Source organism: Caloenas nicobarica, unplaced genomic scaffold (assembly GCF_036013445.1).
Source record: "Caloenas nicobarica isolate bCalNic1 unplaced genomic scaffold, bCalNic1.hap1 Scaffold_83, whole genome shotgun sequence".
Classification (NCBI taxonomy): Eukaryota; Metazoa; Chordata; class Aves; order Columbiformes; family Columbidae; genus Caloenas; species Caloenas nicobarica.
Window position 1 is genome coordinate 1,394,635 of NW_027017717.1, and position 22,442 is coordinate 1,417,076.

General features: G+C 45.5%; 1 protein-coding gene across 1 annotated transcript; it reads left to right on the forward strand.

The window, feature by feature from the left end:
- Positions 1-3,819: 3,819 nt before the first annotated feature.
- On the forward strand, positions 3,820-17,061 carry LOC136002949 (ral guanine nucleotide dissociation stimulator-like 1). The gene is made up of 20 exons (XM_065658185.1): positions 3,820-3,952; positions 4,035-4,155; positions 4,916-5,310; positions 5,401-5,423; positions 5,998-6,108; positions 7,228-7,433; positions 8,689-8,769; positions 9,209-9,393; positions 10,275-10,399; positions 11,038-11,253; positions 11,666-11,769; positions 12,103-12,235; positions 12,735-12,851; positions 13,157-13,189; positions 14,443-14,564; positions 14,816-14,905; positions 15,356-15,494; positions 15,976-16,164; positions 16,651-16,762; positions 16,943-17,061. Exons 1-20 carry the CDS (start codon positions 3,820-3,822, stop codon positions 17,059-17,061), a joined length of 2,754 nt encoding a protein of 917 aa, XP_065514257.1.
- The last annotated feature ends 5,381 nt before the right edge of the window (positions 17,062-22,442 follow it).

The following is a 22,442-nucleotide window of genomic DNA, read 5'->3' on the forward strand; positions in this document are numbered from 1 at the left end:
CTTATCATTCGCTTCGTCCATCTCCAGCCGGTCTCCTCGCGGAGGACGCGGAACCGCGGATCAGGACTCCGCACTCACTTTGCAGTCAGACTGCGTCTCGAGCACTCATTCACACAAAGCACGGTACCCGGCACAAAAACTTCTTAATCATACAACATGTAACCGTCCCCATAAGTATTCCAATTACAGTTACATCAATATAAACTTCAATTCCCATGGGTTAAGATGTTATAAAGTTACAATCGCCACGGGACTTGAACCCCCGATGATTGTTTCAATCGCCGCTGGGACTCGAAGCCCTGACGACTGTAGTGAGACTTGAACCCACGACTGGAGACTCTGTTTACCCTTCTCCCGCTTCCATACAGTCATTAGCGGGTCCATCCTGGCTCCCGAAACCGGGACACAACAGAAGTCTCAAGGTTACTCGATCTACCCCCAAGATCGCTAGCGGCTGACCCCCTTTTGGTCGAGTCAAGTCAGCAACCCCCTTAGGTACCCATTTACACCAAACCAAACACCAATATGGGGAATCTGGCCACGCGTGGACGTCTCCTATGAGTTAGTGGGCCTCCATGTTACAGTAAAAAAACATGCCTGATCTGCTTAATGCAAATGGTCGCTGTCTGCCCTCGCGGTGACCAGCCGGAGTGGAGCCCCTCCGAAACAAAAGGTTCGGGACGCGTCTAGGAGGTCCGTTTCTCTCAGGCGGTCCGCGCAGCCGGGCAGAGTTCGTCCTGCCGCAGTCGCCAAAATGACATGCGGCAACAACTTTACAACCTATAAAGTCATAAAACTTTACAACTCGCAAGGTTATAAAGCAGGTATGTTTGTTAGACGTCGGGCGCATGAAGGATCAATCCTTTAATCTTGCGTGCGCCTTCTAACAATAGAAGATGTTTTTAAATACAGCAAGGTGTTACATATTCATGATAACCCCAGGAACGCCTATACATATTCATAACCTTTCCCCAAGAAGGTGGCTCTTATTAAAATGAGTTCCAGGACCTTGGCCCCTCCCTGTTGCACCTGCGCAGTGCTACCTGGTGATCATGAACTTTTCATCTTTGGCTTAGAATGCTGAATTGGCTGGGACCCCAACTGCTGAGTCAGTTAAAGTATCATCCCTTTGCTGAAAATCTTCGTTATTTCGTCTCCTCAAGGATACAGCTGGATGCTGTAAAACTTCTTATCTTTGCATTTAATGAGGCTCTGTTTCTGAACATAATTCACAAAACTCTAGGCCCTTGCTACGTGGTTAACCCTTTAATTGTTAATTACCTGTAACAGCGGCAGAGCCGAACTCATCCAAAAAAAGAGACAAGTTTGATCCTCACATATAAAAATATCCAGACAAGTTGCCTTTCCATCTTGTCACGTGCAATAATTCTATTGGGGCTGTCGAGAACAGCACAGTTGACAACACCAACATCTCTGTAGGTGGCTTTGGTTTGATAAGGATAATGTCAAGCAGTTTGTAACCAAACCCTTTAAATTTAAAGTTCCTAGAAGTCCTGACACTTGGTTTTAGGGCCTAATTAAACAGGCCTGCAAACAGGCTGTCAGGCTTTGTTTTCCTGAAGGAAGAAATGGAGGCACAGGGAGTGAAGCAGGACATGACCCGGACTAACTCCTCCCTTTTGCAACCTCCACTTTTGCTGCCACGTCCCAGGATTTCAGACACGCCAAGACGGCAGCTCTGGACTGGGAGGCCCGTTTAGATCTGGCAAGTTTGGAGATTTGTGGAGGGGAAGCCAGCGACAGTTTTCTGTTGCCGTGCGATGAAGGAGATGACCCTACAGAGGAGCGCTGCTCCACTGAGCTGAATGGTTTTGGAAACCATTTTGATTCCCTTTGAAAAAACAAACCCAAATACCCAAACACTCGCCCGCAGTTTCTCTCAGTGAACAGGGTTAGAAAAAGCCTACGAACCTACGAGGAGTAACGGCTACACAGCAGCCTAGTTACAGCTCTCCAGAAAGGTATGAACGCTTGTACACCTCTCTATATCAATCTCTATAAATACAGAATTCTACACAAGGAACTGTGGAAAGACGTCATTCAAGGCTGGCTTGGTTTTGTTGTTTTACAAAAGCTCGCGAGGCCTTTTGTTCAGATCGCTGCTGTTTTCTGCCAGTTTGGATCAATCGTTCTTACAAGGGATCTGGTGGATTCCAGCACGTTTCTGCCTCTCTTAGAGTCATAAGACACTGAGAAAAATGTTTGAGGTTAGAAAAGGTTTGAACAAGTGGGGTCACCTCTGCTGAAGTGGAGGGTGTTCAAGGTCCCACGGGGAAGCAGCCTCATCTTTTCACTCAGCTACATAATTGCTCTGACCAGAGACAAAGGAACAAAAGAGAGCAGAAACACTGACTTCCACAAAATGAGCCAGTGTGTTTAACTACAACTCACATTTCTGGGGAAGGAACCCCCCTTTGCTGGGGAACAACGCGTTCTTGATTTCAGTTGCCTATTCTTTAAAACCTTTAGTAGAATAAGGAATCTATTGAATCACAAAGTGAAAACATTGCTCTAAATGACAAGAACTTCATTTTTCCTTTCCCACTTGTAGTAAATGTTAGAGCGACCTAGTGATTCCTGTTGCTAGTTAAATGAGATGGCAGATGGCTCATGTTATTGATAAGGATGTTCTGAGTCTATTTTGAGGAAACCAGATGTACCGAAACACAGGAACAGGAACAGACAAATCGTGGACTGAAGGACAAGAAGATGACCAAATGGGGGAGATAATAGAAACGTCAGCCAAAGCCAGAAGGACAGTGATTTTTTTTCTACAAGGACCCCCGAGTTCAGATAAAGGACAAACTGAGGAAGATGAGAGCCTTCATCCTGACGACCACCAGATGGGGAGAGAAGACCCTAACACCAAGACAGAGCATGCGTATCTATTAGTATGAATATGTATTAGTGGGTGGGATAATTCCCCAAAATAGAGAATTGTAATAACAAAGCGGGGGTATATAATGACCACTAAAAACTTTGTCAGGTGTGCGTGTAGGTGGAACGCAGATTCCCACACACCCAGCGCTGCTTTGCTTATCTCCACTACAATAAACTTCTCTTGAGCATAGACTCTGTCTGTGTGGAGTAAGTTTATCTATCACACCACTTATGCTGGGACTGTGTAGTTTTGCATTATCTATGTTCTCCTCTTTGATATTTCTTCCTAATCAGAACATTACACAGCTTTGTGAGGTTCCTCTTCACGGAAGGCAGGAGCCCCGGAGAATAAAAGACACAGGCACACACACCTACGTGTGCCCAAACCCCTGTGTTGTTAAGGAAGCGGCTGGTGTGAAAACCTTATTCATGCCCCATGTTTCCTGCAGAACCACCTTCTTGCTGGAGGAGGAATGTGGGCTCTGCCCTGTGTTCCAGCAGAGCTGCCTCAGCTGGGAAGCCACAACCCGGCTGCAGTGGTGCTTGTAGCCTTTGGACTGCTCGCGTGTGTCTGGTAGAAACCAGCTTGAGGGCGCCGACGGAACGACTTGCAGGAGGCGTTGGTAAGACAGCGGGGTTCGGTTCCCGCCTGCAAGGCCCAGCAGTCACACGAAAGCGTGTGGTGCGTGTGCACGAAGCAGCTCCCGGGAGCGCCCGTCCCTCACGCTGCCGCAGAACAAGATCTGCTCCCCGCACAGCTGCAGTCCCGCCCGTCGGGCCCGCTCCCGGCGCTCTGTCCGGCTGAGCAAGGGCTTCCACTCCAGCCGGGCTGAGGGCGGGGCAAGGGGCGCGCGAGGGAGTGGTGGCGAGCTGCGATTGGCCGGCTGCGGGCGGCCCGCGAGGCCGCGTCCGGTGGCCATGGTGACGCCGCGGCCGTTGCCGGCGGAGCCGTCGGGGCGAGCGGTCGGGGCGAGAGAGAGAGAGCGGGAGTGCGGGGCTGGCGGAGCCGGCAGCAGCTCTGCCTGCGGCCACGGCCGGGACGCAGCGCCATGTGCGGGATCAGCTGCGGGCCCTGCTGCGGACGGGTATGAGCAAGGCCGGGCCCCGCCGCCCGCCCTCCCCCGGGCCTGCAGGGGCCACGGGGGCAGGGGGCGGCAGCACCGAATGCCGAGAGAAGGGTGTTGGTGGCTGGTCCCGAGTGCCGAGTGACGGGACGGGAGGAAACGGCCTCCAGCTGTGCCGGGGGAGCTTCAGGTTGGGCGTTGGGAGCGTTTCCTGCCAGCAGGGGTTATTAACCGTGGGAACAGGCTGCCCAGGGCAGCGGGGGAGTCCCCAGCCCTGGAGGGGCTGAACGGACGCGGAGGAGGTTCTGGGGGACAGGGCTGTGGGTTCTCAGGGCCGTGTTCTCAGGTTCTCAGCACAGGTTCTCAGGCCGGCATCAACGGATTAAGCCTAAGAGTTAACATAGTCGTTAATATGAGTTAGAGAAGGGGGGAAATGGGCAAAAAGTATCCTGTTCTGGTGACAAAGCTCTTCTTTCCAATGAAGTGTTCTCTGGGCCTGTAAGCAACAGACAATGCTGAAATCTTTTCAGTGATCAACTGCTTATATATTTAAAAACAAAAGCAATAACAACAAAACGTTTCGAAGCAGAAAGGACTTTTGAACAAGGAACAAGTTTTGTCTGAGATGTAATAGAATCCCGTGCCTTGAGGTGATTTCCAGTCAAGTGTTACAGTGATTATAGGTTCTCAGGGACATGCCAGGGGTGGGTTAAGGGCTGCACTCAATGACATTCAAGGTGTTCTTCAACCAAAGTGATTCTATGATTCTCTCGTACAATCTATTTTTTGCATTGTAATAGTGCCTAAAGGTCAGGGTTCCTATGATCTTGTCCTGGTACTTTTGCAAGAACATTAAAAATAAATGTGTTGCTATCTGCAATTCAGAACTGCCTTTCCGTTGTTTTCTAACAGGCTCGGAATTTCTCCTTTCGGAACCTGTCTCTCTGGAGATGTTGGAGGAGACAAAGGAGGAGGACACCCCGGAGGAAGACACGCGAGGAAGACGTGGAGTCTCTGCACAGCCTTGAGGAGAGTCTGACCAAGCCAACGGAGGAAGGTGTGCAGACAGCAGAGCGCATTGAGGAGACTCCAGAGCGCATTGAGGAGAGTCCAAGCAAGATTAGAGAGGGAGATGTGGAAACTCCAGAGCACACTGAGGACAGTCCAAGCGAGATAAGAGAGGAAGACGCAGAGACTCCAGAGCATATTGAGGAGACTCCAGAGCACATCGAGGCTGGTCCAAGCAAGATAACAGAGGAAGACGCAGAGACTCCAGAGCACATTGAGGACACTGAGGACAAGCCAACTGAAGAAGATGTGGAGACTTCACAGAGCCTGGAAGACAGTGTGAGGAACCAGCCTGGGGAAGATGTGGAGGTTCCACAGAGCGTTCAAGAGGCAAGTCACTGGTGTACAGGCGGTTCTATCTGACTAGGGGATATTTTAGAGGTAAAGGAGGTAAAAACAAACAGAAAAGCAACTCAAAAAAACCCAAACCCCAGTCTCCCCAACCAGGATTTTGTTGCACTGCACTCAGAAGAAATTCTTTCTAATTTAGTTGTTGCTGTGCTTAAGGCTGTGGTGGTTAGTAAAGCCCTGAAATTGTAATTGTTCAATTGCATGTATGATGACAAAACATTATGCGGTTGCAGAGGGACCAGTATATGTATTTCTAAAGTTAATTGTTACATCTATTTTCAATTCTCTTGTTCTTTGCTCCTCAACATGTATCAGCATGTTAATGCAGTGGCTGTTAGTGCTGGGGTTCAAGAGATCTGGACTCTCTGGTTCAATTCTTACCTCTTTCCTTGGCTTGTACAGTAATTTGTGCACTCAGCTCCTCTCTGCTTTCATTTAGAAGTCCAAAAGTTACCCCAGGTAACTAAAGGCAGCTAAAAAGTGGCAACTTAAGTGAGTGTTTTTGAGGCGGTTTGAGCTCCTCGTCTTGGCATGCTGGTGTCTGCAGCTGGTGCTTGTGCAGGGACCATGTTCCTTTCTCTCTTACTTGTTTTCTTTGCCCTTTTCCTGGCAGAGCACAACTGAGGATGGAGGTGAAGAAGTAGAAGAAGCAGCTGTTGACTGTGACACCCTGAAAAGAGTGCAGATCCAGCAGACTGAGGATGAAGGAGCAAGATGGCTCGGGGTAAGTAAAGCTGGCGCGGTGGCATTTTGGATGGCTGCTCATGGACTTTGGAGCCTGCTCCAGGGAACTGAATTCCACATGGATCATTATGATATTAACTTTTAGCACTGACTGCTCCCACTATTAAAAAAAAAAAACCCAAACCAAGAAAACACTGAAGTTGTGTGTCTGGATCATCTGAAATGGCTGTCTTCTTGTGTTGGCTCTTCTTGTTTTCTTGATGTGTAAAACAGATTTGACCAGTAGTGGCGGTGGGTCAGATGGTACTTAGTGCAGAAATAAGGGTCTAGCTCATGGCCTGAGAAGTTGAACATTTGTCAATTATTTTGGACTGGCTGTGGCTCATTTCTGCTGTTAGGAACCTGTCTCAGGTCTCCCAAACAAATAGTCTCAGTCTTTTGACTAAAGAAGGTCTCTGAAAAGTCACTGGAAAATTCCTCAAAACATAAGTGAATATAGGTTTGGGTTTTATTTTCATATTGATTTCTCAGCTTAATTAATTGTCTGCCTTTCTGCAAGAATTACAGCTCTGTACTGTTTTTGAAGGTATTTCCAAGCATGAAAGCTTTAGGGGTAAGCGCAATGAGCTGAAATGCACAGGCACTCAGTTTGGCAGGTGCTGCTGCCTGCACCGTTGTGTCCAGGTTGGTAGTATAGAGACTTTGAGTAGCAGATTTCCCACCTCTGCCTCCTGTTATTACCAGGAGAAACATGAGAAAGTATTTTTGACCTCCTGTACATTTCCCAGCTGCTGGTTTTGTGTAAGAGGTGGAGAGCATTTTGAGCATGTCTGTGTCCCATAAAGATACTTTAGAAAAGTAGAATTTTTTCGCGTTTCGGGGGTGTTGTTCCTTGTACGTAGAAGGAGTTTGCCAGGTCTTGGTCATGTTCTCAAGGGAAGAGCTCTAAGTGATACTGCATTTGTAGAGGGATTTGGAGGCTTTTCAGGTGAAAAGCATTTGGTATTTTGAGAGCCAAAACTGACAAAATTGTTTAGTAACTAGAGATGGACTATTCCTGTGAAAAGACGGAACTGAATCTGTGTTTCACTGTGCAAGCTGTGTCAGGGATCTGGCTTCTGTCTGAGCTTTGTGCTTTGTTTTTGTTTCCACTTTGTAGGCTGAAGGGGACCAGTTACCTGTAGAACACACTGTCAGCGCGGACGAGATGTGCAAAAGCAGGACCCTGAAAGCTGGCACTTTGGAAATGCTTGTGGAGACCCTTCTGATGGCCTTTGAGGAGAATGATTTTACATACATCAGCATCTTCCTCTCCACATACAGGGCCTTTGCTTCCACCAGCACAGTCCTGGAACTGCTCCTGGACAGGAAAGAACCGGGACAGAATGGAAACGGAGCCATCATTGATTACACATGACAGGGGATGTTGGCAAGAATTTCTTCTACTACTTTTAGTGGACATGGACTTAATAACCTGACGGACAGAGGTCAAGAACCGTGCAAAATTCAGGATTTCAGCATAAACACACATAAATGTGTAAATGCACGCTGCCCACATCCCAACTCTCATGAAAGCTCAGGCGCCAGGTGGGGAAAGTGTGCGGGGTCTGGCTGCTGAGGAACCAAACTGGGACCGACACCAGAAAATCAATACAGCTTTTCCATTGAAATGTGCATGCTCAGATGTATCCTGACGTCCTCCTACCCCGTATTTAAGGAGGTGCAAGGTGTGGTTTGCAAGGAGCTGTTCCAGCTGATGCCAGGGCTCTCCCCGCAGGTCTCTCCAGGCTCAGTGTCCCCAGCTGAGCTCCCTGTGGCTGTGGCTGCGCCGCTGCTGTCAGAGGGACCACGGGTTTGCCTGATTTAGTCTGGGTTTGCTTTGCAGTGCACGGGGATATGTGCAAACCCTTCATCTCTGCCTCAGCTTCCTCAGCCCTGGTGGAATTGTCCAACATGAAGCCCTTGTTATAAGATTGTCGAAGCTTTAGTTCCTGTTTTAAAGCCTTGGGCGGTGCTGAGGGTGTGAGCCGTGGCAGGGCAGAATAATCCTGCCTGCAAGGCACAGGCCTTGCCTGGGTAGGCAAGAGATTCTGCTTTGCTGTTGGGGTTGTGCCCATGGTTTCCTCTTTCCCGGTGGTGTTTTCACAGCCCCATGGCCATGCCCACTGGTGACAGCTGTGCCAGTAGTTTGGGCACAAGTGGGCACGTGCCACCGGGAAAACTTGGTGTGAAATCACCCTGGGAGTGGGGAGGAATGGGAAATACTGGAGAAACAGAAGCTGCGTTGCAGAAAGTGGTTGTGTTCCAGCCTCCTTGTGTGCTGGAGGGAAAATGGGCAGAAAGGGTCTTGGAGCTGTGAGCAGAGAAACTGTTTTAGTTGATTCCTCCTCTGTGCAGGCTGCTTCCTAGGAATGAACAAACTAGCTTGGAAGATACTGGCTGTTTCTTCAGGATTTTTTTCCTCTTCAAGCTCCTTAACTTTGCCCGACTCTTAGATTCCACATTTGCAGTTTGAGCTAGAAACACTTTGTAGTTGTTTATGCTAATTGTATATGAATTACGCTATTTGGGATTTTGCTTTTACTCAGTAGAGGTTCCTCTAAACCCCCTTCTCATTTTTCAGATATGGAAACCTGGAGGTCTCAAGCTGTGAAGAAGCTGAAAGCCAGAATTCCCCCGAATCCACCACAGCGCTCAGGACGTAAGTTTGGTTTTGCGCCGCCCAGCGAGCCCCAGGCAGGGTTGGGTGTTGGAGGAGGATGTGGGCAGCAGAGCTGTTGTTTCCTTGGACACTTCACAGCCCTGTTTGCTTCACGGAGCTTGTGTAAAGGCCGAGTATCAACTGTCTCATAACACATCCAATAATGCGACCCAGAGAAAATCTTAGTGTTTTTGTTAATGAGTGCGCTGGTTTCTCAAGGTGTAAGTGAAGAAGCAGCCTTTAGTTTTCTATGAAGTAATATCTTAATAATATTTCTTGCATAAAAAGAACAAATTAAATTCTGTGCTCGCAGAAGTGTCCAGACTGCCTTCACGTGGGGGATGAATGTCTCAGTGTTGTTCTGTTAGATACAGATCCAGGCGATTGCATCAATACCTGCTGTATAGAACCCACGTGTTCTCTCTGAATTTGCTCACAGTGCGATCGCATCGATTTTACAAGCCTGGCTCGATCAGTGCGCCGAGGATTTCCAAGAGCCGCCGGACTACGTGTGTCTGATGGAGGTGCTGGATTATCTGAAGAGACACATGCCCGGCTCTGACCTGGAGAAGAGAGCGCAGAACCTATTGGAGCAGTTCCAGAAAGAAGAACTGGAGAATGATGGTAAAGTACCTTTCTCTGCTGCCTGTGTGTTCTCCCAGTGTCAAGCCTGTGCTCTCCAAGCGTCCTGGTTTTGGTTAAGCAAGACCAAATGTCTTTGAGCGAATCTTCCTTTCTGCTGAGTTCTTGTACGTGCATTTTTCTCAAGTTGGCTGCGTGTTTTTCAGACCCTGTTGGCTCTGGTGTGGATAACGGTAGGACTGGTGTGCAGAAAGGCCCAGGCTTACACTTTAGACAGGCCCTGCAGCCCTGAATCCAGCTCTGGTTTACTGCCGAGTCCAGCCCAGGGCGTCGGGGTGCCTGTCCTGCAGCTGCTGGAGCCACGATTGGTTTCGTATATTTTGCATTACTTTCTCTCCTCATGAGTATTACTAGCAAAGCATGTTTTAACTTTCCAACTGGTCTCTCTCCCTTCTCCTCCTCTTCTCTTAAAATCTGGACATAAGAGCATTCTCGAGGTAATATTTTGGGGGTATAATTGCAGTCTTGTCTCTTTGCAGTTCAGCTTTATTTCAGGCTGTAGAATGTATAAATACTGACAAGTAGATTATCAACATTCTGCAGTGTTAATAAGGAATTATTGTTGGGGGGTTGGTGGGTTTTTTTGCTTCCAAAGAATGCTTAGTGAATGGGTTAGGGCACTTCTCAGCGAAGAGACCCTGAACAGCTCAATTCTTTCTGTTTCTTTTTCTTCCACCTTCTCTTTGCCAATTTAACCTTCTGGTGCTTACTTTTCTCACTAAAATAGGCAGCACGGTGAGGCCGTTACACCAGGCAGGACCCTTTGCATGTTGTGCTATTGCATATAGTGATTTTTGAAATATCTGCTTTGATTCAGTGTTTACTGTATAGATTTACTAACTCATGTTTTCCACGCCGGACAGACGGGTTCCACAGCCTTTCTCCCCATAACCTGGACAATGAAGAGGAACTGGAGATCAGCAGTCCAGAAGAATTCTCTTTCTTCCAAGAAGACCTTGTGGCAGAACAGCTGACATACATGGACGCGGTATGTAGATCATACCTATTACTTGAAATGCTCGGGGCAGTAGTACTGGGCTTCCAAATTATTTTTTAAGTTATGTCAATGTAAGTCTAGTGTTCCAGAACAGCTCTGTTGCTGGGACACAGAGCGCAGCTCTGCTGGGTTATCCAGACTTGCTTTGTTCATTGGGCTTTTCCTTCGGTTATTCTGAAGGTGGTGTTTGTCTTCTTTTTGAAGTGTGAATGTAGACTGCGTAGCCTTTTTGGCAAAGTTTAATATTTGACCCCTCAGAAATAGCGTGGTTTTACTATATTTTAGGCTACCTCGCCTAGACGTGTATAAGTACTTTTAACTGTAGTGCTCCGATTTGGTTTGTTTGTATCAATCTCTTTCAAAAGTATCATTATATAGAAATTTTTCTCCTTGGTTATGCAAGTGATACAAAGGTATCTCTTGTTTTGCCAGGACTGTTTAGCTGACAGTTCTTTTAGGGCATCAAGCCTAAAGGGTTATGCCAAAGTGTGTATTTTAAACTAAGAGAAAACAAATATTTCCCTTTTAATACCATATTAGATTTAGGTCCAAGTTGTACTGTAAACGTGCATTTCTTCCTGTGCGCAACAGAGATCCAGGCTGACTTGGGCACCTCTGTTTCCGTCTAGACACTCTTCAAGAAAGTTGTGCCCCAGCACTGTCTGGGCTGCATCTGGTCCCGAAGGGAGAAGACAGAGAACAAGCACCTGGCCCGGAGCATCAGAGCCACCATCTCGCAGTTCAACGCCGTCGCCAACTGCGTGCTCAGCACCGTTCTGAGGAGCAAAGACCTGAAAACACAGCAAAGAGCCAAGATCTTGGAGAAGTGGATTCGCATCGCACGTGTAATGCATTTATTGGCGACTGTTTAATGTTCCTTGTGCGGGTGCCGTGGGGCTGGGAGGGGAGAGGGGGGTTGTACGTGTTGGGCCCAGGCCAGGGAGCAGCTGAGCTCTCGTTCTTTCTGGTTTTGGCCGACTGTCCCTGTCACAGCACACGCAGTGTTGCTCTTCCTCTCTTTGGGCAGCATCAGCACAAAGAGATGAAAGTGAGGAAGACAAGGTGTAAATGCCAAAGCCCATCAAGTGTTTGGTGGCCGGAGGGGGCAGTGATATTTTTGATGCTCAATATTTGTAGAGCTGCCCGCTTAGCAGGGAGAATGTGCAGCAAGCAGGACACGGGGCAGACAGAAGAGCACTGACCTGTTGGTGATGCTGACGTTTAATGCTCCTGGGTTTCTAACCGCTACTTTCACAGGAATGCAGGATCCTCAACAACTTCTCCTCCTCCAAGGCCATCGTTTCAGCACTGCAGTCCACCTCCATCTATCGCCTGAAGAAGACCTGGGCCTGTGTTCCAAAGTAAGGCTGCCCCAGACAAAGGCAAAAAGCTCCGTGCTCTTTCTTTGTACCCGTTTATCCGCCTTCTTACAAGAATCTCCTACCTGCGCTGTGATTGAGAACCCTCAGCAGGGTCAGCATCCCTGCGGCATTTCTTTGTGTCAAATAGGGCCTGGGAGCAGCAGAAGATCCCAGGAAGGTCCCTGGTAGATGTGCAGCATGTCACTGGATGTGTTTTGGTGCCGTTATCTTTGATGTGCCCAACTGTTAACGATTCATGAGAAAAAAATAGGAACCCGATCTGATTTAGAGTGCTTACAGATAACTGGAATGATTTAATCTTTTCCTGTACAGGGACATAATGCTGATGTTTGAAGAGCTGTCCGACATCTTCTCTGAGTGCGACAACTTTTCGACAAGCAGGGAGCTGCTGATGAAGGTGGGAATGAGTTTGAGTTGCAAGGCTTGTGATCGCAATCAAAGCCGAGCTCGGCCCTTTTCCTAACCAACGGAACTCCCGTGTGCGGTGCTTTGGGGAAGACAGGTCTGTAAATCCCGGGCTTTTCTGCTGGGGCGAGAGGTGCCGCACAGCGCAGTTTGACGCAGATGAGTTACGAATGAGCACGTTGGCTTTCTACCGCTCTGTACAGACATGAACCGCTGGCTAAGATACTAAGGATGGTGTCATGAAAGAAAGCATCATTTACAAGAGCACTGTTTGCTGAAGCAGACGAGTTGTATTTTGTTTGCTTACACAGGAGTATTCTAGCATTCTAATAATTCTTCTTCTTATTATTATTCTAATTTTTCTTCTTCTTCTTCTTATAATAATAATAATAATAATAATAATAATAAAATAATATATTTATTATTATCATTATCATTATTATTATTATTATTATTATTATTATTATTATTATTATTATTATTATTATTATTATTTGTTTTTATTATTATTATTATTATTATTATTATTTCCGGGTCAGTTAATCCAGCATTGCTCTGATGGTTTGCAGGGAGTCATGCAGGGCACGGTACCTTACCTTGGTACCTTCCTCACAGATCTGGTGATGCTGGACACAGCCCTTCAGGACTATCTCGAGGTAATTTGGGGCAATTTTTGGAATCCTAAACATCCTCCCTCCCTTCCCGGCCATGTGTCTGCTCCTCTGTCTTCCACTGGGTTCTAGTGCAGTTCTTCAACATGGAGGAATCTATTTAAAAAATAGACTCAGGTACACAAGTGCTGGGGTTTCTCCTAGAGCTGGAAACAGGTATTTGTAGAAGCCTTTGCTCAGGGCAGGTCTGGCCTTTCCCTTCCTTGGTGTCGCTACTTCATCCTGTTTGTGATGAAATCCAACCGAGCCTGTGCTCTTCTCCTCTGATCCCTTCTCTTTCCTTCCAACAGGGCGGGCTGATCAATTTTGAGAAGAGGCGAAGGGTAAGTGGAACGTTGACTATTCCGTGATCTTTAGTTCCTGATGCTCTCTGCTAGAGCGTTCTCATGGCGAGCCTGTTGTCTTTGCTCAGGCGTATCCGACAGCCGCTAATGTTAATGCAGTTTGTGAGGAAGGAACAATCCCTGGCCCGCTGTGAACCTCTGCCGGGCTGCGAGGGGCGGCGCGGGAAGAGAAATTCCTTTTCGATGCGGGCAGCAGGGGAGGAGGAGCTGCAGGGCACTCGCTGCCACGGGATTTACGTCTGGGGCGCGCACATTCCCCCGTTTGGTGTTCACGGGAACACGTTACACGTGTGTGTTCTGTGTGCTGGGAGTGAATCAGACCTGCTGGCGTGAGACCTTTGCTTGCCACGAGATACAGTTTGTAACCATCTTCCTTGTGCTGCAGTAAATCCTGGTGGGTAAAAGGTGCAGAGAGTGACCCAGGTACCTGGGCCTGAGAAACCAAGGCTCAGCGTTTCCTTCCAGCCTGAGCCTCGTTGGTCAGAGATCAGTAGCAGCAAAGGCGCCGGGGTTTCCTCTGTGCGAGGGAAGTCGTGCCAGATCTCGGCTCTGGGCTCTGAAAGCAGACGTGGTTTGGCTGTGATGGAGCTGTTTCCTTCCTTCAGCTGCTCCCGGCTCCACAAACCACCGCTCGGACTTGCCGTGTGTGCAGAACCGCACGGGCCAGGGTACTCATGAGATACACGAGCTGCTCCGTGCTCATGGGTCCAGCTTCACACAAAGCAGCGGCAAAGCTGATCCGCGCTGAGTGCTCAGCTCTGAGTCTAGAACCTGCTCCAACATGAGGGGTTATAAGAATTATTTTGGCCAAGCGTGTGTGCAAGCGGAGTTGGGGAAGAGCAGCACGTTCCAGTCACACGTTGGGGACAGCGTTTTGTGTTCCTCTGGTGCAAGTGTGAGTGCACGACGTGCAGAGCCGGGGAGGATCAGGCTCTGCTTTCGTCACAGGCACCTCTAGTTCTTTCCCTTGCTGAGTGCCTGAGAACCACCTCCGTACAGGCGTGATTCCTCTCTCGGCGCTGCTCTGGCCACGCAGGGTGAGCGGGAAGGGTGAGCTGCAAAATTGCATTGTTTGAGAAACTGGTTCTTGAAAGAGTCACTTCTTCTACTGAAACGGAACTTGGGGTCAAACTCAGTTTGTCCTGCATCTGTTGCTGCGTGTGTTTAGTATCTGAATGAGTCTGGCTTTATTTTTCTAATTAGAATTCCTATTTTATGATTTGTTTTCTTAGGAATTTGAAGTAATCGCCCAAATTAAGCTCTTGCAGTCTGCGTGTAACAGCTATTGCATGCCACCAGATGAAAAATTCCTGCAGTGGTTTAGGAGGCAGCAGCATTTAAGTGATGAGGAGAGGTAGGGTCTCAGCCCAGCTGGCGAAGCAGCTTTTCTTTCCCCGCAGGCAGGTTCTCTCAGCCTTGAGCTCTGCGCTGCCAGGAGCTGCCGCACGCTGCTGCTCCCGGAGAGTGGAAATACACACGGGCAGAGCTGCGTCCCTCCTTGTGGGGATGCAACCCTCTGTGAAGTGGGAAGAACCCAGGGTTTCTCCGATTTCTCAGATACTGCCACTTGGAGATATATAACTAATTGTATTGCCTGTTCTGCAGTTTCCGCCTTTCCCGTGAAATTGAAGCAGCTGCTGAGAAGAGTGTCACATCGGCCACAACTCAGAAGAGCGTGGGGAAGAGATTCAGCCTGTGAGTACAACGGGGAGAGGAGCGTTTGGTGGCTGACTATGAACCGCAATAAATCAAACACCAGCTGACAAACCTGGCTGGGGACCCAGAGCACTGCAGTACTGTAAGGAGACACCACCAGCTAGAAATACGTATTTCTGTCTGACGTTGTCCCTTTCTAGTGGTGCAAGTAGCCGTGAGGATTATTGACTAAAGACATTAGAAGTAACCTTAAGGTGTCAGACAAAGGAACAATGTTAGTGCTGGATTATAAATGCGATTCAAATTTGCAGTAGCAAAAGAGAGTAAATAAGGATAGAGTCTAATTTGATATACACATGCAAAGAATAGGCCACTGCAGACAGGAAAACACAACACTCCGTCAGGTTTTTGAAGCAAGTGACAGCTTTGCTCAGCCCAGCTCTGTTGTGCTTTCCCTCACCGGCCGTTGCGCTTTCTTTTCTCTCCTAGGCCGTTCCTGGGCTTGGGGCTGAGCGCCCACAGCACACCCGTCACAGCGCAGCCCAAACCCGCTCCGGGTGGGAGCTCTGGGGACAGCAGCGTCACAATCGTCACTGCCAGCGCCACTGCAGAGGAGCCTCAGCACAAGGTAGGGCCTGGGCCCTGTTTTCAGCACACACAGCCTGTGCGAGGCTGCGTTGCTCGCAGTGGAATGGAGGGACCTGAGCTCTGGGAAAGGCGTTTTTGGGGGGAAGCTCATGTGCATAAGCCCAGCCTAATTGTGGGGCAGGCAGAGCAGCTGAGCAAGTGAGAAGCAGGTGAGGTCAGAGCTCAGCAGCCCTGTGGGTTTGACCTGCCAGGAGCTGCCCAGAGGAAGCCTTGCCTGGGCTGGGTTCCGTTCCCAGGGAGCTTGGTCCTACAGACTCTGCTCTTTTGACCTAAACTGCCTTAACGGGGTTGCTGAAGCCCTTGTTAAGGCTGTTGTGCTGAAGAGTGTCATATTTAGCTGATGGATCTTTGAAATTGTACTAAACGTTCTTAAACCAAACGAAGCATGAGGTGCTGGACTCTGGCATCCATCACTGGTTTAAACTGTTGAGCTGGAGCAGTTGTTAGTGTGATTTCAATTGATGTCGTCCCCTCCCTTGCTACCATCTCATGCCAAGTGCTCCAAGAAGTGCCCCGACTCCATGACAACCACCACATCAAAAGAAGTGCCTCCAGTGCAGCCAGTTTACAACCAGCAGAAGGGAGACAGCTGCATCATCCGGACCAGCCTGGAAGATGACAGAAGTGGCAACATCTACAAGAGCATCCTGGTGAGTGGTGGGAACAGCAAAATGCTGTTACCGTGGGTGATGTTGTCACCCCAGGTGACTTAAATGGTGCTTTTAGTTTTGGAAACACCTGTTCACTGATCAAACCTCAGAAAGTGTTTAGCGCAGGAGATCAATGGATGTCTGCAAACAACAGCTGGGGCAGCGATTGCTGTGGAGTTGATGGCTGCTGAGAACAAGGTCTCACCTCTCCAAGTGGTTGCTCAGGAGAGCAGAGGCTGTGATTTACTGCTGCATTTCTAGAACAGTGTCTGTCGTCTTGAACTAAATCAACCACCACGTGTCGCAAAGAGCGTGTTTTAGTATCTGGCTGAATCTGCTACGCAGTTACTGACCCGTTGTAATTTTTCAGTTCTTGGAAATCTTTTCCAAGCCCAAGTAGTCTGCAGAAAGACAGGCTTTTGCTAATGATTCAGTCATTAAAGAGAGAATAAAGCAGAAGCTCCCATTGCAACTCTGTCTTTGCAGCTAACAAACCAAGAGAAGGCTCCTGCTGTCATCCAGAGAGCCATGGAGAAGCACAACCTGGAGTCTGGCTCAGCTGATTACGAGCTGGTACAGATCATCTCCGAGGCCAAAGGTGGGGAAGCAGAGCTCTGCTGCTGCTGCTGGAAAAGTTCTGCGGCATCTGGAAGGAAAGAGTGAAATGTGAAGCGACGTCAGAAACGCCATCGACACGTTGTCGCAGCTGCCGGTGAGAATAAACCCCTAACGCTAAGTGGTGCGCAAATTAACGCTTGCTCCGCTCCCTCTCTTGCAGAGCTGGTGATCCCACCCAAGGCGAACGTGTTCTACGCCATGAACACCCAGGCCAACTTGGATTTCATCCTGAGGAGGAAAGCTGCAGCAAAGGAGGAGCCTGCCGTTAATATATGTTGATGTTTCATCTTTGTATCGTATTTGACCTTGTATATTATTTACTATTTATAAGTATTTTTAAGTATTTACTATTTATAAGTATTTTGAGTATGTAAATTTTTTCCCACCAGTTTTTGTCAGGAGTTAATATATTTTAATACTTGATCTGTATATAATATTTGAGTAATATAATATAATGTAGTCTAGTATAATATAGTCTAGTATAATAGAGTATAGTATAATATAATAGAGTATAGTATAGTATAATATAGTATGTATACTTTTTTGTCTCGAGTTAATATATTTCAATATTTGTTCTTTATATAATGTTTGAGCTTTGTATAATATTTATATAGACGTAGGTAAACTTTTTCACACAAATTTTAGTCTGGAGTTAATGTATTTAAATGTTTGAACTTTGTATTTAATCTTTATTTAATATTGGAGTTTTATATAATATTTAATATTTGTTAAATAAGTACCTAGACTTTCCCCATGAATTTTTGTCTGGCATTAATATATTTTAATAGTTGATCTTTATATCATATTTGAGCTTTGTCTAATATTTCATATTTATATAATAAGTACATAAACTTTTTTCCACCTGTATTAGTCGGGAGTTAATGTATTTTAATATTTGATCTCTAGCTCATGTATAATATCATTGTATACTATTTAATAGATATTTATATAATAAGTATATAAACTTCGATTTCACCAGTTTCTGTCTGGAGTTAATATATTTTGTTTGATCTCTATATAATGCTTGAGCTTTATATTATATATATATAATAAATATATAAACTTTTTTACACTAATTTTTTCTGGAGTTAATATATTTTAATGTTTCAGCTTTATATGATATTTAATCTTTATACAATATTTAATGTTTCTATAATACATAGATTAACTTTTTACCACTAGTTTTTATCTGGAGTTTGATGTATTTTAATGTTTGATCTCTATATACTATTTGATCTTAATGTGATATTTAATCTTTGTACAATAGTTCATGTTTCTATAATAAATACGTAAAGTTTTTCCACTTGTTTTTGTCTGGAGTTAATATATTTTAAAGTTATCTTTAATATTTAAGATTTATATAATAAATATGCAAACTTTTTCCACCAATTCTTGTCTGGAGTTAGTATATTTTGATGTTTGATCTCTATACAAATTTGTATAGAGATCTTTATATTTGATCTTTATATGATATTTCATCTTTATACAATATTTAATGTTTCTATAATAAATAGATTAACTTTTTGCCACTAATTTTTGCCTGGAGTTTAATATATTTTAATGTTTGATCTCTATATACTATTTCATCTTTATATGATATTTACCCTTTATATTATATTTAATGTTTCTATAATAAATATGTAAATATTTTTCCACCCATTTTTGTCTGCAGTTAATATATTTTTATGTTTTAATTTGGATTATATTTCATCTTTATTTAATGTTTCTATAATAAATATGCAAACTTTTTTCCACTAATTTTTCTCTGGGGTTTAATATATTTTTAATGTTTGATCTCTATATAATATTTGACCTTTATATGATATTTTCTCTTTATATATAATGTTTCTATAATAAATAGAATAACTTTTTGCCACTAATTTTTGCCTGGAGTTTAATATATTTTAATGTTTGATCTCTATATACTATTTGACCTTTATATGATATTTACTCTTTACATTATATTTAATGTTTCTATAATAAATATGTAAACTTTTTTCACCCATTTTTGTCTGGAGTTAATATATTTTAATGTTTGATTTTTTTGTATTTTATTTCATCTTTATTTAATATTTATAGAATAAACATGCAAACTTTTTTCCACCAATTCTTGCCTGGAGTTAGTATATTTTAATATTTTATCTTTGTGTAATGTTTGAGCTTTGTATCATATTTAATGTTTCTATAATGAAGAAATAAACCTTCTACCACTAATTTGTGTCTGGAGTTAATACATTTCAGTATTGGATCTTGATGTAACATCTCCTGTTTCTATAATACGTATGTCAGATTTCCCACTCCCTTGTGTCTGGCGTTCACCTCTCTTCCTCTTAGATTTCCCCCCTCCTGCAGCTGTGGGTTTATTCCCCTCAGCCCCTTCCCTTCTCTCCTGTCACTCTCTCCATCCCGGGTCCATTTGCACCGTCCTCGACCTCTTCAGCTCCCACCGCTGGGGCACTTGGGTTTAATTCCTGAAGCTGCTGGGAGGCAGCTGCTGTTTCTCTCCGGGATTCTGCCCCAAGTTCACGCCAAGGAAATGGTTTGAGAGTTCCCATCTCTTCCCCATTGTCTCCATCACGGCATGTTTTGCTCCTGGCCTCACAACCGGGACCCGGTTGGGTTGTTTCAACGCGCTGCACACAAAGACACGTTTGGGGTTCACATCCCAGTGAACACGGGGGGAGAGTCCGGAACCTGCACCAGTCACAGCCGGAGTCCCTGAGCCGCGGCCTTTGTCACCAAAGGGCCTCTCGTGTTACAGCAGCAAAGGCGGAACAAAGATGACCCTGAATTTAAGCTGCTTCTTGCTAACACACCAACACAACCTGAATCCATTTCCCTCAGATAAATACGATCTGTTTGTGCACCAGGAGTTTCACATTGAATGCTGAGGGTCCATCAGCACTTCTCCTGTGTCCAAAGCACAGGCAGAGTTGTCGGGTTCTGGTGACGGCCTTAGAAACGATGATCTGCACCAACCCTGCCTGTGACCTTTGTGTGAGCAGCTGAAGTTCCTGCTGGCCCTGGGGAAACCTGCTCCTGGCTCCGCGGCTCCGTCACCCCTGTCACACCGTAGCTCAGCGTAGCGTCCTTGTAGTTCAGCGCAGCGTCGTTCAACGTCTGTGGATGTTCTTCTCCTTCCCGGATGTTCGAGTTGTGTCGGCAGAATGTTTTCTGGGGCTTGTTTGATAGGAGAGGGTTTAAGTAATTACTTGAATAGTGGTTTGGTTGGTTGGTTGGTTTAATATTGCTTCTTACTGGGAAGAGTAAAGCACTGTTCCAGAATTTGAGGAATGTAGCACAATTAGTAATAACGTGGATATTGTCCTCTCGGTACTATTATAGAATGGCTTTATTTTATCATGGAGTACAAGTATTCCACGGGGGTATGAACCAAAGTTTAACTTTGCTTTTGCTTGCTATGGCTACTTTCGATATTTTAAATGTAGATGACTTCCTAAGAGAAGACATTAAAAACATCATGATGTGAGCCTGTTCTCATGGAAAATGCATTTAGAGTTATCTGCCTAGAAGTTCTCTATCCTAGTGGATCTGCAGGTTAAAGGAGTCATTGGCAGTTGTTCCAAATAAATCTCTTCATTCCTTGTCTTTCTTTTCAGGGTGCTCATTATGATGATGGCAACCCGACCAGGGCAGATGTGCATTGTAAGGACTTTGCTAGTTCACAGGCCAGAGGCTGGTGTTCCCATTGCAGATATTTGGCATTATTATCTGTTCTCTTTATTTTTTCCCCACATCCTCATGCACATCCTACGTGCCCACGGCATGTCAGTTGATGTCCTTCCGGAGCGCTGTGCCTTGCAGCTCATGTGTCTGAGCCGCCGGCCTCGTTTGCACCTGACCTGGTTGCTGCGTGTGCGTGTGCGAGCGCAGCTCAGTGCCGTGTCTTGTGTCGCGACTGTGAATAAAGATGTTCACAAGAAAGCCTGGTTTTCAATGTTCTTGTTCTTTGTGTTTTAGCGAAAGGCCAAACATGATTCCCTCTTGCCAATAACGATTTAAAATAGTTACTATATTAGTGTTAGGCATAGTGCGTTTCAAATGTGCGGCAACTACATATAGAAAATTGAGATCCTACATTCCCTAAAAAACATTCCTAGCTTTTAGTATTTTTTCCTCATTTTAGCTTTATTTTTCATCTGAGCAGATATATTGAAAAATTAAGATCTTCACAAACATTGTGCAGTACCTACTCAGAGATCTTTCAGATTAACCTCACTTCTTTGCAATTATTAATATTGTAATAGATATTTCTGGCAACCCAGTCGTCTAAGGTCTCTTCTTTGGTGGTAATAATTTTTTAAAATATCATTAATATGAATGATTTCTGGTCAAAACCTAGAATGTAGAGTATGTTCCCTGATAACAAGTTTTCTACTAAATGCAGAATGTAATTGTAAAAGATTCAGATATTTAATAAGGAAATTGTTGTACTTTCTGGAAAGGTTTCAAAGAAAACACATTTAAGTATCCGTTTTTAGCAATAGGCAGAAAAGTACACTGTTTACATGTGTCTGGTGGAAATGGGCTTGAGGGCAAGGAATGAATGACTCGCAGGAGGTGTTGGTAAGACAGGGGGGGTTTGGTTCCCGTCTGCAAGGCCCAGCAGTAAAGTGCATGAAGCAGCTCCTGGGAGCGCTTGTCCCTCCCTCTGTCACAGAACAAGTTCTGTTCCAGGTACAATTGGATTCCCTAACGCTCCCAACTTGGTCCGTTGGTCCCGTTCCCGGCGGTTTGTCTGTCCGAGCAAGGGGTTCAACTCCAGATGGGCTGAGGGGCTGAGGGCGGGCCAAGGGCCGCGGCGTACCGGTAGCTTTTAGTATGATCTGTGGAGCATTGATATATGTATTAATACTTCTCGTTTGTATTTGTTAAAAGATGAGCTGTGTTGTTCTGTATTAAGCATAATGGGAGGACAGCACTGTAGTGATATTCTGAAAAAGAGCTTGTTAGGCTATGTTTTAGCTCACAGGAAAGAAATGGAGGAACCACCTGGTGATAATGGGAATAGAGAAACCTTGATGAAATATTATGGTCAGTGGCCATTGTGTAAATTAGATGAGGAAGAAAAGTGGCCTCTTAATGAAACTTTGAGTTATGGCACTTTAATGCTATTCTTGAAGAGAGAAGGAAAATGGAGACAAGTTATGTATGTTGATATTTTTTTCCCTTTGCGAAATCACTCGGAGTGGCAGAAAGAATGCGGTATTAATTTGTCACCACAGGATCCTTTTGTTTTAACATTGAAAAAGGCGCCAAACAAAGTGCAGGGTCAGCTGAAACAATGTTGTTCAGCGTGTAGAATAAGACAGAAAACTCCCCTGATGAGAGGGGAGGATAGGATAGAAGATTATGTGCCCCCATGTGGGGGTAGAATTGAAGATTATGTGCCTTCACCTTCCGAGGTGGCAGATGATGAAGCTTCGGAGAGAGAAGAGGAAAACAGGGAAAACAAATTGAATTTTTCATTGATTCTGGAGCATCTTATTCAGTTTTGAATCAGGAATTGATACTTTTAGTAAAAGATTTTGTAACTGTAGTGGAAGCTACTGGCCAACAAGAGAAAGTTTTTTTTTTCTTTTTACAGCCAATCAAATATAAATTGAGAAAACAAATTGGAATTCATAAGTTCTTCTATA